Source organism: Drosophila montana, unplaced genomic scaffold (assembly GCF_035044405.1).
Source record: "Drosophila montana isolate Dmon_TW-CO22-7 unplaced genomic scaffold, ASM3504440v1 contig_2081_1, whole genome shotgun sequence".
Taxonomy (NCBI): Eukaryota; Metazoa; Arthropoda; class Insecta; order Diptera; family Drosophilidae; genus Drosophila; species Drosophila montana.
Window position 1 is genome coordinate 1,370,484 of NW_026996991.1, and position 15,650 is coordinate 1,386,133.

The 15,650-nt window shown below is 41.0% G+C and overlaps 1 protein-coding gene across 1 annotated transcript; it reads left to right on the forward strand.

Moving 5' to 3' along the window:
• Positions 1-10,355: 10,355 nt before the first annotated feature.
• On the forward strand, positions 10,356-14,588 carry LOC135426653 (uncharacterized). Its single transcript, XM_064679879.1, is given in 4 exon segments — positions 10,356-11,680; positions 13,320-13,511; positions 13,578-13,848; positions 13,911-14,588. Coding segments are annotated over 4 exon segments (834 nt in total). The 5' UTR covers positions 10,356-11,475; the 3' UTR covers positions 14,077-14,588.
• Positions 14,589-15,650: the final 1,062 nt, after the last annotated feature.

Here is a 15,650-nt window from a genome sequence, read left to right on the forward strand (position 1 = left end):
CAATGCCGATTTGATGAGCCACCGAAGCACGCATTTCTCTCCCAGCTCCTGGCGTGTCCATGGCAATCAAGTATTGTCATTGCATGACTTCACACAAATCGAGGGTGGTTGGGGGTGAAGTGGGGCTGGGGTAGGACACGCAATCGAAATTAAGAAAAGTCTCGCATTTAATTTAATTGACAGCGCGCGGACGCTGCCACAGACAAAAGGCACCGTAAGACGTGTACCACCCCCATCCCCCCACACTCACACCTGCCCGGAAAGCTCATTAAAAGCGTATTATATAGAGAGGAAAATGTCTGCGCTTATCTATCGATGTCTATCTTGTTGTTCTTCTTGTTTTTGCTGTTGCCAATGATTTTTGTAAATTCATTACAATTTATTTGCATTGGGAAAATGAAAGAATGTATTCGCAAATAAATTGCAAACTCATTTACCGCGCGAAAATCAAAAACTTTTCGAGGGCTTTATTTAAATGCGAAATCTGTAGATTCAGTCGGGCAGAAGCATTCGAAGCGTTTTTATCCAAATGCGGGTAAAGTTTGTTTTAACCATTTTTATAGACAATTTTTTGTCCCAGACGCGCCAAGACATCGTCTGTGGTTAGTCCTGTTCTGAGTTCTGTGTCCTGTACTCAATTTAAATTGTCTCCATGGAGATTTGCGCAGCCTGCGATGATTGTGCTATACATTCGAGTCCTTTGGGTTGTTGTCTGACTGAAATTTTATGCCAACTCAAATCGATAGTAATCAATATATTAATAGGCACAATTTACGGTTTATTGACTTACGGTCTATTGTCAGTTAGAACCTGATTAAATTTAAGCTCAGGCAGAATCCCTGCTTGATTTGTGCTTTAAATACTTTTTAATGCACTGCAATTAAATATAGATTTTTCATTATTTAATCATATTCAGCATAAATTCTGAAAATGCACTCAAACAGAAAAAGGGACCGAATTGAAGCTAATTTCAGCAGCAAATGCTCTTAATAAATGGCAAAAAATGAGCTGAAAAAATACAACACGCGCAATTCAATTACCCAAAGAGGAATCGCAAGAAGCAGGCGACACGCGACCGCATAAAAATAAAAACGCGACCAAAACGCGCAACGCACTTCAGGCACATAAATTATGAACGACAACAACAACAACAAACACAACATTTTGGCCCAAAAATGCAAAGCAACAACAACAACAGCAGCATGTGAATTAAATGTTAACACGACTTTTCACTCATTAACGAGAGACGCGCAAAAAAACCGCAAGACCCAGCCGAGGGTTGACTGTGTTTTTGGCATAATTTATGCATGCGTGTGTGTGGGCTGGCAGAGGGGTGTGTATGTGTGTGTGCGCGTAGGTGTGCATCTAGCCAAGTGTTAATTTCGTAGCATAAAAAACATTACAAACCGCAAAAATTATAAACATAATACCAAAAGCAGCAAAGCGCACTGTTTGTTGAAGCGTTTCGTGTGCGTTTTATAGCGCGCGTGTACTAATTTGAAGGATACATTGGCCAGGCTCTGTGTTTGCAGGTTGGGTAGACTCTACATGTATATATAAAAAATATTAAATTTTTAAAATAAATCTGAAAAAGCAGCCAAACCGCGCGGCTCGTTCACGCGTTTTGAGCGCGCTTTGAAACGCTCGCGTGAACTTACTTTAAAGGCAGGCGGCTTTTCCCATGGTCCACTAACCGACAATCGGCAAATGGCAAACGCAAACGCAATCGCAGTGGCAATCGCAAATCCCAATCGATGGGCAAAGCCAAAGTGCAGACCCGAGGAATGTGCCTCGACAGCACAAACTAAAACTAAAGCTAAAACTAAAACTGGGACCATAATTCATATGCGCCACAAAGTCTGCGGCAATCAAAATGCCAAAAACCGCAGCGACTTTTGGACGACTTCACGTTGCAAGTTGCAAGTTGCGAAGCTGTAGCTGTAGCTTTAGCTGAAGCTGAAGCGCTGTCAGCAACGTCGCAACGTCGCTACGTTGCCCCATGTTGCAGAACCGAACGACATAATTGCAGCCTGTCTGTGGTGCCTAATGCAAACAAACATGGGATTATGAGAGAGGCAGCCAGCGAATTGATGATGCCACTCGGTCCCCTCCCTCTACTGTCTGACCCGCAACAAGTAGCTGGCGAAATGCTTTAAAAATTGGGCTCTACGTGTTGCGAGCCCCGCCACGCACCGAGTCTCCGCAACCAGCCCCGTGCCCCGCACACGGATCGAGAGTTCGCTGAGATCGTGCGATTGCTTTTCATTAGCTGCGCCACAAATTTTTGTTTGTGGCCTGAACCCGGTCCTGAACTTCTTGCCCAGTTAATAACCCAACAATGGCAGAAACATCTTAAAACTAGTGCACAGCCATGTGGCATGTGCATTGCGTTTGGCGAATCGATTGGCAACGCCCGCGTGCCAGTTCCTTAGTTGGGCTGGCTGCTGCAACATGTGACTTGCCCCTGCGATTCGATTTCGATTGTTTTGTGCCACAGACAGTTGCACGAAATTATAATTTCACCTACAACAATTTGGCTCCCGTTTCCCTGGCAATCACCCGCTTGCCCGCGCCGCTCCTCTCTCTACCCCTCTCTATCTCTCTGTCTCTATCAATATATATAAATTTTTCATGGGAATTACATACGTGATAGATTGTTTTAGCCTCAACTTCAGATGAGCAGCTGGCTGATTGGTTTTCCTGGCTGCTGGTGCTGCTGCTGCTGCTGCGATTGCCATCGTTTCATATGCGACGTGACTGACGCTCAGATTGGGAATCGATTGATTTTCAAACACAGCCAAGAACAGGCAACAACATGCATACGACTATGCATGGAAATGATATAAGATTAAATTATGCAACTATCTCTGAATAAAATAGCTGTTAATGTAGATAGCTGTTTAATGTGATCAGATATAGATAAATATTTTATCCAAATACTAGAACAAATTATCCTATCAAATAATTTTGTAGTTTCTTTATATTTCATGTATTTAAATTAAAAAAATATATATTTTAACTCCTGTCTTCAAAGGGGTTTGATTCCCAAATATTCAAAAGTAAGCCGCTTACATAAAACAACTTTAATCAAACAGAAGGAATGAGCCGGTATGATCCTGCTAGTTATATCACTATGTTCTTTCGACTTATTAAAGCCTTGCACACAAATGAAGTTTTTCTTTGTAAACAACTTTAAGACTGACGGGAACTTGATAAATATCTTAAACCATGGCGAATAAGTCTATAAATAATATAATTAGTCTATACATAATAATTATTATTATATTCACATTATCGGAATCTATTTATCAGTATTTTCTCGTTTGACTAGCAACCCGTTGGATTTTGATCATTTGTGTTGATGTTTTACAAGTATATGTATATAGAAATTTGGCACTCGGTAGAATTCCAAATTTCTCCACCCACGTTTTTTCTGAAATGGATAAATTCAAGTATCTGAAGCCCGCCTGGTGGACAGCATCGTTGCTACTTTTAATGCTGTTGTCCATGACGAAGGGTGCCTCGAAATACATCAACTTTGCAGCTTTTCCAAAAATTATTGACAATGTGCTGGGCACCATATCCACAACCATAACAATTAGACCGGATTAAGTGCTGCCAACAACAAATGCAAGGCGGGGCGAACACAAGAACAACAAGAGCAGCAACAAGACAGCAATACGAAGCAAATAGTCTGTAAACTGGTACCAGCTAATACTTGGTAGTGAAAAATGTATTCATATTAAGCGGCAATCATTGAGGCGCAGCAGCAACAAGGCGCCCGGTGTGGACATGACCCCGGACATGCGGCGCAACAGGTGGTGCCAGGGCAGCTACATAAACAATCTCGGATCGTGTGGGCTGGTCCACATGTAGGCAATAATCTGAACATGTCAGCTGCTGATATTGGTACAAGTTGCCCCGGCTCTAAGAGTCGGCGCCACAAAGATTCAAAATAAAAAAAATAATACAAAAAAACTGGCAAATGATTTCGCAATGCGCCGGACACTCGTCAATGTCGCGACGAGGTTCAATAATTGACCAATGGAGCGGGGCAAGGGACAGTCGCTCTCTCTTCCTCTCTGTCCCTCTCTCTCTCTCTCTCTATAGATCAGGGCCAGGAGCAGGGCACACTCTGTTAATAGAGTCGTGATCAACGGCCACGAAGCAACCTGCGCATATGCCAAGGCATTGGGGCAACGACCACCTACAACTGTGTATTTGTTTTGGCCATCCTTTGCCCCCGCGAAATCCCCCACACTACCTCTTCGATTACTGCTGCTGTTGTTGTTGTTGTTGTTCAATTAAACTTTATGCCAATAAATTGTAAGCAGTAAGTCGTTTAATCTAAATTAAGCGCCTGCTAGACGCAAGGAGTCGAAGCTGGCAACGTTTGAACGGCAATTTCCATCAGCTGCATCATGTGTCATAAACAAGTTGCAAGGCGCCGACAATGCCACAATACGCGCTACATGGCCCCAAACGCGCACATTTCCATAAACGACACCACAGCCCATGGGGCAAGTGCGCTTCCTGGTCCAAGTCGGAGTCGGAATCGGAGTCGTTGTCTGGCTCTGGCTCTGGTTCTTGTCTAGGCATTTGCCTATGAAGCGTAAGCAATTTTTATGCTCATGTTGCACGTAATCACCGCGAGCCGCAGGTGGTAAAAGGCGCTTTGGGTTGGCGGGCTGGCGGGTCGGGGGTTGAGGGCTCGCGCGTGTTGCGTTTCAGCTCATCTGCCCCCAAGAGCAGCGCTGATTGAATTGCACTAATTGCGTATTAAAGCTCAGCATTTCAAGGCAACAAATTGCATGCAGCCAAATTGAATTAGACGAGCAGCAGCCAAACGCCCGCTGCCTACCTTCCTCTCTCACTCTAGCTCAGCCCCTCGCCCTGCTGCTGCTGCTAATGAAGCAATGCTTTGGCAGCTAACGTTGTTGGCTTTTATTTTGCTTAATTAATTGGCAGCGGCATAAAAAAAGGCCATGACAGTTGCCAGGCTGCCCCTGATCCCATCTAACCCCAGCGCACTCTACCCAACCTCCACCCAAAACCCCTTAGAAAAGTGCAACAAGAAAGCTGTCAACACAGCCAAAAAGAGGGCCAGCTCAAGACCCGCAAGACTCGCCCCTGTTCCGCCTTTCCACCACGCTCGCCAAGCTCCAAAAGCAAGGCGCACGGAAAGTCAAGCGTCCTTGGAGAATATGTGGCATGTGGCATGTTGCATTTTGCAATTCTTTCATTTGTTTTTCGGCATAGCCCAAAAAAGAAAATAGAAGAAACTAATTCTTTCTGAAGCAATTTTTTTTTTGGGTTTATGGGCTGGAGTGCCCGGCTTTTTGGGTTGGATGCACTCTTGAGGCATGTTGCTGTTGCATGAAGGGTTAATTATAACACACAAACGTTTGATACTGAGAGCTTTTGAAGGCAGCTATGCTGGGCGCAGCAAGATGTGAAGGATAAAATCCAGGACAGATAATTCTCTGAGATCGTAAGAGAAAGTCGCTTAAAAATTAGTTAAGAAATTTTATAAAATACTTTAATAAAAGTTCTTTTAATTATATATTCATAGTATAAAAACTTAAAACTAATTGCGATTTAAATATATTTAAAATTTGGTAGCTCTGACTGTTAACATAACATCAAGCCTGGTATATTCAGACTCAAGCATGGGAACTGCAGAAAATAATGTGCCAACAAAACTCAACTCGTTTGTAGTATATCCCAGTGGAGAGGCTCTCTGTTCAGTTCTTACGTTTGTAATAACAACATTTTTGCTTAATTAACACAACAAAGCAATGCCAAAAAAAATAAATATGGTAAACCTGCTCCATAAAAAGCAACCAAAAAGTATCCTCTATGCACTGAAATTCCCCGAACACGGGACAGGGCAACTGGCATCTTGCATTACCACCTGCACAAGAGCGAGGGGGGAAGGGCATGCACCGTACGTGAGGTGTGTGGAAAAATATCATGAAGAAAAAAAACTAAAGAAAAATCCACTCACAATGCTGGCAGCCGCCCCTCTTAACGCCAGCCGTCTCTAAAAATGTTGGCAGACAAAAAGATTTATGTTTTCTTTTCATTTTGTATTTTACATTTCACATTTCACGTTTTACATTTGGCATTTCATTTGAGGCGGGCTACGAAAAACAAATGAACAACAAAATTGTATAAAAATTTTCTATAGTCTACTCGTTGCATACTTAAAGGCACATAAAAAGGCGAGGCAAAAGAAAATCCTCAAGCACGGAAAAAGGCAAAGACAACGCGATGCCAAGTGCATGAAAATAGAATAAAACACAAAATGCATTTCCCCAAAAGTAAAGAGCTGTATGCCGGCAAGAAAAAAGGCTGCTTTGAATTAATACTTTTTCGATTTGCTTTGTTTCGGTCTGGCTGAAAGCTGAGTACACGCCAGGAGGTGTGGGAAGAGCAGCAGGGGCAGGGAAGGAGTCCTATGCTGGCACCTAGAAAATCAAGAGCGTTATTTGGGATGGTGCAGTGAAATTTAAAGCCTTCAAATGAATTTAATGAGCAGCTTAAAGGAGAAGCATAAAACAGTTAACAGTTACAGAATCTGATTGTTAGTTAGTCGAGAGCTTATGTTAATTAAATAAAACGTTTAATTTAATATTTTTATATTATATTCATCATTAACTGGTTAACAGTGAGAGGAAGCAGACTTGTTAGTAATAGCAATCTTTTATAAAAATGGTATTACCAAAATGCCTTACAGCAAGAGAAATGTTAATGTTAAAGCTCTTTACCAACAGCTGCTTAACATTCTATTGACATTACAGTCAGTTAAAAGATAATTAAAAATTAAAACAACCTATTTAGTTATGTTGCATATTAAAAATACAAGTCCATGTACAGCTGTGGCTAACCAAGCTGATCCTGAGTAATTGCCAAACTTTCTAAGCGTACGATCATTGATCTGCCTCACATGCATAATAATTATAGAAAATTTGATACACTCAGACAGCTGGCGCCATGAAAAGCCCACAAATCATGCTCGAATCCCAAATCACAGGCGCGTGCAAACACACACACACATGCTGATTATTTTTGGAGCATGCATGCAACAATAACTCCATCTAAGCTGACCAGCAGCAGAAACTGCATCAACAACAGCTACAACTTGCTTAAACAATTTTCCAATTTTCACATGCGAATAATGGTCAGCAGCCTCCACACAAAGAGGAGTTTGAGGCTCGAACCCACCGCAGATACAAATTTTGGAGTGATTGATAGCATGTTATGAGTTAACATGCTATTATTAGACCGCAAGATGCTACCAACAACTGACAACAACAACAACACTGCTCAGAGCCTGTCGAGGATCGGTCTAACCAAATGTTTACTCACGACTTTTCACTCTGGTCCCTGGTCTCTGGTCTCTGGGCTTTGGTTTTTCGTCATATTTGCCAAAAGTGGAAAATTGTGCAAGAGAAATTGATTTCACATGATTTACGTGCAAGTTTTTCGCAACAACAACAGCAGCAACAACAAGCAACAACCAGCAGCAGCCCCAAAATAATTTCTAATGTCATGTTCGAAGCTGATATTGGGCGCTTAGAAAGAGAGAGAGAGATAGATAGAGAGAGAGGGAGGGGGGTCAGTTGGTCAGCAGCTTGGCATCACAAATCAATCGAAGCTTAGGAAAAAACAACAACAGCAACAAATGGATAATCATATGCCACAGCAACAACAACAACAACAAAAAAAGCCACAACAGCTCGTTAAGCGGCCAATAGATGGCGCTTGCCACACAATCGTGTGGCGCAGGCGGAGTTCGAACCTCATACTTCAAGTTGGTCAGTTGGTCGTTCGATCCGTTTACTGGCAATCGGTTTTATTTAGTTATCCATTGGATATTTTTCGATTTCTGTGCTATATATATATATACATATATGCATTTCCGCTTGTGGCAAATCTCAAAGACACATAAATAAATAAACGCATTTAATATTCTGTTGGCAAACGCCTCACAAAGTCAATGTCAACAAATCGATAAATCAATGCAAAATAAAAAAATAAATATAAAACTATAGAAACCCATCAAATATTGCATAATTAACAACATTTAGCTACTCCATATATACAATAATAATTTATGCATAACTGTTGTATACTGTTATTCCGCGTTGGGTCAATATTAATACGACTTGAGGTCACAGCGCTGCAGATAAATACAATACGATTTATATTTATCGGCCTCTTAATCGGACTCAACCATTTCCATGCATGGGGATTAATTTTTGGTAAATAATAAATAGGAAAATCTGTAAGTTTTTTAGAAATTGTTTTCAGAAAGCTATATAAATCAATATTAAGTCCCACATATCGAATACCTTTAATCTTGATTCATATGCAAAAAATATTTATACAAATTTTATATTCCCTAACATAATCTGATATAATCTAATCATTTATCTTTATTTTTTTTTAATTTTTTTTCACTGGGTATCTCAGTTGCTGGCAATACCGACATCCTGGTAAATGTTATGTTATATACTAGCGGGTATAACCCGGCCTTGCCCGTGGCACATATGTTATAAAATCATAAAAGCTTTGAAAATGATTTTGAAACTGATCGGACGGGAATCAAACAACTTTTATGCATATCGGAAAACTCTTAAAATTCACCAAAAAAATCTTAAAAATGCATTTTCCACCGAAGGAGTTTAGATTTTGCGAGAAATATGAAACACGTCTCTAATGATTTTTCTTATAGATCTTTGGAAATAAATTTGAACACTAAACGTCATCCACAAAATCTTCGAACCCCATTTGCACCAAGGAGGGATGGATTTTTCAAAAAGTGTGAAACACCCCTCAAATGATTTTGAATATAGATCTTTGAAAATGAGTTTGGGACCGATCGGATGGTAAACAAAAAACTTTCATACAACCGTTTTCCGCCAATATACCACTGTTGCGGGTGGCATTTTCCAAATCGTCGAAATACGTATTCATTAAGTTCTTATTGAGAGCTTTGAAAATAAGTTTAAAGCAAATCGGACACAACTTAAGACTTCGCCCAAAAAATCTTTAAATCGCATTCCCCCCGAAGAAGTTTGAATTCTGCGAAAAGTGAGAAACACGTCTCAAATGATTTTTCATATAGATCACTGGAAATGAATTTGAGCGCGAAACGTCACCCACCAAATCTTTGACCTCCATTTCCACCAAGGAGGAACGGATTTTTCGAAAAGTGTGAAACACCCCTCAAATGAATTTGAACAAAGATCTTTGAAAATAAGTTTGGGGCCGATGGGATGGTAAACAAAAAAGTTACATACAAACGTTTTTCGCGATTTTTCCACACTTGCGAGTGGAATTTTCCAAATCGCTGAAATACGTACTTATTAAGTTCTTATGAAGAGCTTTAAAAATAAGTTTGAAGCAAATCGGACACAACTTAAAACGCCGCCCAAAAAATCTTTAAATCGCATTTCTCCCGAAGAAGTTTGAATTCTGCGAAAAGTGAGAAACACGTCTCAAATGATTTTTCATATAGATCACTGGAAATGAATTTGAGCGCGATACGTCACCCACCAAATCTTTGACCTCCATTTCCACCAAGGAGGAACGGATTTTTCGAAAAGTGTGAAACACCCCTCAAATGAATTTGAACGAAGATCTTTGAAAATAAGTTTGGGGCCGATGGGATGGTAAACAAAAAAGTTACATACAAACGTTTTTCGCGATTTTTCCACACTTGCGAGTGGAATTTCCCGAAACCCCGTCTTAACGTGCACCTACATCACATAAGGTAACTACAGTGAAAATTTCAGCTTCCTAGCTCTTACGGTTTGGGCTGTGCGTTGATCACCAATCAGTCAGTCAGTCAGTCAGTCAGTCAGTCAGTCAGTCAGTCAGTCAGTCAGTCAGGACAAACAGTTTTATATATAGAGATTGATGGGCTTGTTGACATATAAACAAGATACTGCGATCTTTGTTGCCAAAGAGAACAAACTTAATTAATGCTTTGCATTTGGCGAATCATTCACAAAACCTGTTTTGAATGCGCAAATAAATCCAATCAATATTTACACACTCAGTCAATGACTGGACAGTTTTAATGAATGTAGAACAGAGAACAAATCAGGTTTCCCACTAGCACCTGAGGCATAGAAATTGGTCTCATTGCAGCAAAAGTTTTAATATTTTAAGTATAATAATTGTAAGCTGTTTCATAGAATTATATTCAATAATTTAAGAAAGTGTTCAGCTTAATTATTATTGATTTTTATTTTCTTTATTTATAAATATTAAAAGATGCTTCTGGAATTGAACCGTCGCCCTGCAGCTCTTTTCGCATACGTTTGTGCGTCGATCTAGAGTCAGTCAGTAGGTCAGGACAAACAGTTTTGTGTACAGAGATATCCCATTTCTCACTCTGGGGCCTGTGCTTAAGTAAAGACACAAACAACAAAATCTCACTTGAATTTCACCGGTATCTAAAACAACTTTCAACGCACAGAGTTCAGCAATTTATAGAGCCGTAGAACCAGTTGAAATTAATGCAAAATTACCAACAACAACAAAAATATTAAAACTACAAATAGAATTCCAAAGCAAATAAACAAATTGTTTAACTGTAAAACGGAAAAAACTCGAAACGGTATAAGCTGCCATAGAAACAAAAGCACAATTGATGCGACTCATGATGAATGAATGGAGGGAGCCAGGAGGGTGGGGGCTGCCACTCTGAAGATGCCGCAAGGTGCAAGCCCATTTAAGGTGACAAGTTAATTAAAAATATTTTATAAAACTTCAACAAACGGAGTGAAAAGTGAGAGTCCAACGGGCCGACGACAACTCGCGAGAGAAATTATAACAGAGATCGAGACCCAAAACGAGGGGCGCTCAACTTAAAAGATATCCCAAAACAAAAAACAAAAACAAAACAATACTGGTTTTGAGAGCGCGCGCTTAAGAAAAAAAGAAGAAAAAAAACGGCTAAAACCAATTCAGACGTACATAAAACTGTCAATCCAAAGAGGCAGCCCCCCTGGATACCCGCGGGGGTCTGTCGTTGACTTTGACTGTGGCTTTGGTCCGCTGCTGGCACTTAGCATGCGCATGCGCTACCGTTTTCTTGGCCAGTTGTATTTTAGCCATTAGCACGTACGGAGCTGGAGCTGTAGCCGCCTCAAGTGTGAACCAGAGCCGAGTTAGACGCAACTGAAGCATGTGCGAGAGTTTTCAGCTATATAGAAACTAAAAGTGAATTAAACTGGGCTACACGCACCGAGAGACTCTTTGGGGCTTGGCTTGGTGAATTTTGTATTGTGAAAGCGAAAGTTGCGTGCAAAAAGTGGAGTTTTATGTACTATATTTGCCTAAAAACTGAACAAACAACTCGAAATACAAACAAAGCGTGCATAATCAAGACAAAAAACAACAACAACAATAACAACAGCCGAAACAACCTTCAAGAGTTCCTCAACGAAAAGCTTGAATATGCCAGCGGCCAGTTCTCATTCGCGCCTGTTCTTCTACCTGTTGTGCGTCGCTTCTCTCTTGGCCGTCTCGAAATCGGATACCGGTAGTACAAAGAACTCCTATTTTATGTCGTATTTCTATTATCTGGTTGTTAACTTTATCAATCCATTTGCAATGCCCATTTTTTATCGCTTTGTTCATGTCTGGCTCACATAAAACTTACGTCCAGTGCAGAAAAACCTAACGAATTTGTAAATATCATGTATATAGTTTATAAATGTGTATATATCGTAACTTTAGCTGTAAATAAGACTGCTATTCAAATGTGATCGGCTAATTGGGAATAGTATAGTTAGTTTTAATTTACACGTACCTGCTGGCGTACCTATGTGATAAATTATGTGAGGCACTCTGATATAATTGAGTAATAAAACATGTAAAATATACTTGATATGTGATGGTGTTTTATTTTATAGTTTACTTTATATTTTTTAAGTGTTAGTGTATAATCACAAATGTTTATTTTGATGAAGAAGTCGCTTTAGAAGGAATAGTCTTTAAATTAATCCTGCATTAAACTCTCCAAGCCCCGCCTATAGAATTGTTTAGATATATTACGAAATTAATTTTCTAACTTATCTAACCTTGTTGTATTCACATTACCCTGACCAAAAATATAAAACCGGCAATTCTATTATTTCAATTTTCATTAAATCCAATCAAAGATCGGAGCTTTGAATGCCAAACAGCATATAAAACCGCACGGCGCCAATTAAATATTATACAATATACAAACAAGTGGAACTCAAAGGGCCATAACAAGTTACAGTATGCGACGTGACGTCTAACCAATGCCAATAGACAAGTAACTGCATTTACTGGTCGTAAGGCCCGATAAAAACAAAAGCGAATGCCGAACATTAACCATATAGGGGACGTTCACAGACCAATATTAATCGCCCGTACACGTTCTCGACGTACTTGAAGGTTGTTATTTATATTTTGGTGGTTTCAACTAATTAGCACATTGCTCGCTTTAAAGACACAATTTTCACATGATCTGTGGAGCATTCTTGAGTCGCAGCCCAATAGATTTGTTAAAAATATTGGGTAGAGCGCGGAAGCATCCGGAGAGCGTGCATATAAGCGTTACCAGTTTTTTTTTGTTTGTAACAATCTCTCTCGCAGTCTCTCCGACTCTCTTGCCCATGATCTTGACCACGAAGACAGCGCTTCGTTTCGATACGCTCCACTGTGACTGCGGCCGCTTGCTGGCTCTCATTGACATCAAAAATAGTCGCAAATAGTCTCATCGGATCCGCTCAGGTGCCAGTCAAGGTTAATAGTTGAAACTGTTAGACGCCGAATATTGTTTGGACTAACTATTGCCGGCTACGTCAGTGGCTTTGAAGCGGAACTGTTTAATATGCGGAAGTTCGCCCAAGATGATTAAGCCAAAAATATATTTACATTTATTTTTTCGTGTTTATTTTTGAAAATGTTGTTTCTGCGCAGCATCTTGTATGTTGTTGCAGAGAACTTGAGCTACTTTTGGTCAAATATGTTTTAGAAGTTTGCTAAATTGGGAACAAGGGCTCGGCGAACAGATGATATTTAATGATTGCCGAGTTGCCTCTACTTGTAAATTGTACTTGTTTGCCATTTATGTATATAAGACTGTTGGCCGGGTGTAGCCGCGTAATATGTTACATGCTAGTTGTACATAGTTGTATATTTATATTTCTCATCAGCTAAATTGAATTCACTGTACATATATGCTCATGGCTCATCACATAGACCCCTTCACGCACATTCACTCATCCACTCATAATCCCTGAATATTATTCACAATACACCCACAGTGCCGCTGCAGCCACCTGCTGAGGACTTGGCCTACGATGCCGCCCTGCAGTTGGGCATTCTGACGCATCGGCTTAATCAGCTGGCCCACGAGGAGGAGTCGAGACAATTGGGTCTCACAAACTTAACACTCAACACTCTGGTTAGCCGTATACCCTGTAATTGCGACACGGGTCTATGCAAATGTTGTGCAGGTATGTTGTCGCCTTTCGACTTTCGACTTTCTATATGTTCAATTGCTTAATAATGTTACGTTGTAGGCTTTCTCGCCGTGGTTGGCATGAACAGCTGCACAGAGGTCGCCTATCGGCCCGATGAGTTCTCTTTTGAGCTGCGCATGCGCGTCAACAATAACATTTGGTTCCGCCGCAAGGTATCCGGCCAGAATCCGCCACCCTTCTGCTTCAGGCCGCCGCGCTTCAATTTTGCCCGCGCCTGCATTCAGTTCCATGATATATGGTTTGTCGGACGTAATATGCATGTATGCATGTACATGTCCGGCGAGTTCCAGGGCTTTGAGCTTTTCGAACGGTAGGCTAGCGCTAAAGAATCTAAATCTTCATTCAATTACATTTGCATTTTTCTCTTTTTAGCAACTTTGACTGCCTGTTGTTTGGTGACCATGGCGTTAAGATCGTTCCCCCCGAGCAGGGTTACCCGGTGAGGCCGAATGATGTGGACATAGATGATGCAGACGACGAGATCGAGGACTATGACGAGAATGTTGTGCGCGGCTTTGCCGAAAAGTTATTTGGTTGATCTGCCATGAGAGCAAACAATCTCTATTCCCTGCTAGCTTATCGCCATTCTATAACATACTATCTACTACCTATCCGCAACGCCTTTCAATTTGTCTTCTTCTATTTATTATCACACAATCCTTCCTGCTCCTTATTCCCCAATCCCTACCCTAAACCTACATCTAACATCCTGTATGCCATTCCCTATTTATATTTACCGTTTCCCATATCCTTTTCTCCACCTTAATATTTATTATCCCAAACTCCACCTTATCCTCATCCTTCATAGCTACCCCTATCCTACCCCCTACACCCTGCTATTTATTATCATAAAGCCCGCATTGTTAATTTATTAAAGCATCTGAAACGCTTTGTGGCTTGTCCTTTTATCCTGCGGCACTTGGGCGCCTAATCACTCGAAAGCAAAGCCCCCAAACCAAGTGGCCACCTGATGCGCCTCTGCCAAGTGTGAAAACTGCAAAAGGTGCGACGTGTGATGTTCAAAGGCGAACGAGTCTTCCGCTCGCCTCCTCCTGCGTACTCGCTAGCTTTAGCTTGTGCAGCCAGCGCATCCGCATCCTGTTGCGTCTGCCCCTGCCCCTGTCGTGGCGCGCATTCAAGTGCAAAATAAAACACAAAGCGCATTCAAATTCTAAAGGATAATGCAACCGGGTTGCACTGCATGTGCAATTGCAGTCATATGGAGAAGGGGAGCGTGTCCTTTTTGGCATATGCAGAATCACGTCGAGCTGCGGCTGCTGCACTTCGTTTGACTCGCAGTTGACTGTAATAAAGGACTATTTAGGGCATTTGCCAGGCGCCCGACGAGGATGCAATCCACACAGGAGCAGGCACAGGACGAGAGCCCACGAGCCGCTGGCAAAGTATTATTTCGCACTTGAGCCCTCAAATTGAGACTGCATTCAAGTGCAAGTGCTGTGTTCGTTGGCCAGGGGCATGGGCAGGGGTCATGCAAATGTAAAAGGATATGCAAACGGGATTGTGCATGTGCAATGCATGTTTAACTCTTGTGGGCCACAGCATTTGAATGCGGTGTGAAAGATGTTTAAAAAGCTTGAGAGAACAATGGAAATAGAAATACAATGCTAAGTAGCTTTATAATTAGCTAGAGTTTTAAGTTAAGTGGCATAGTTTTTAGCCAAAAGTCAAGTATTTAACATGAGGATTTTACTACAGCTTAAACATTAAATTTACTCTCAATCTTGAATTATGATCCTTTTGCCTTTATCAATATATACCCAATGAGTTTCGAATTTCGGATAGTTCAAAACCCATAAATCCCATTCACAACAACTTCCTATATCCTTTATTATCCCATCTCTATTCTAACTTCCCCATCGATTTGCCGTATATCGCACAAAGGCGTCAATTATGTTGTTAGGCATCGCATTGGTCATTGGCCATTAAGCTATTTAAAGGCCACTTAAGTTGCCATTAAACACATTGACCCCTTCGGACATGAAGACCAGCTATGTGTATACGACATGAGGTGTGAACAAAGCTGACCATAAAAAGCCCGACGGGCGACTAATTTAAAATTCAAATTTCGAGTGCGCACAAATAAAATGCATT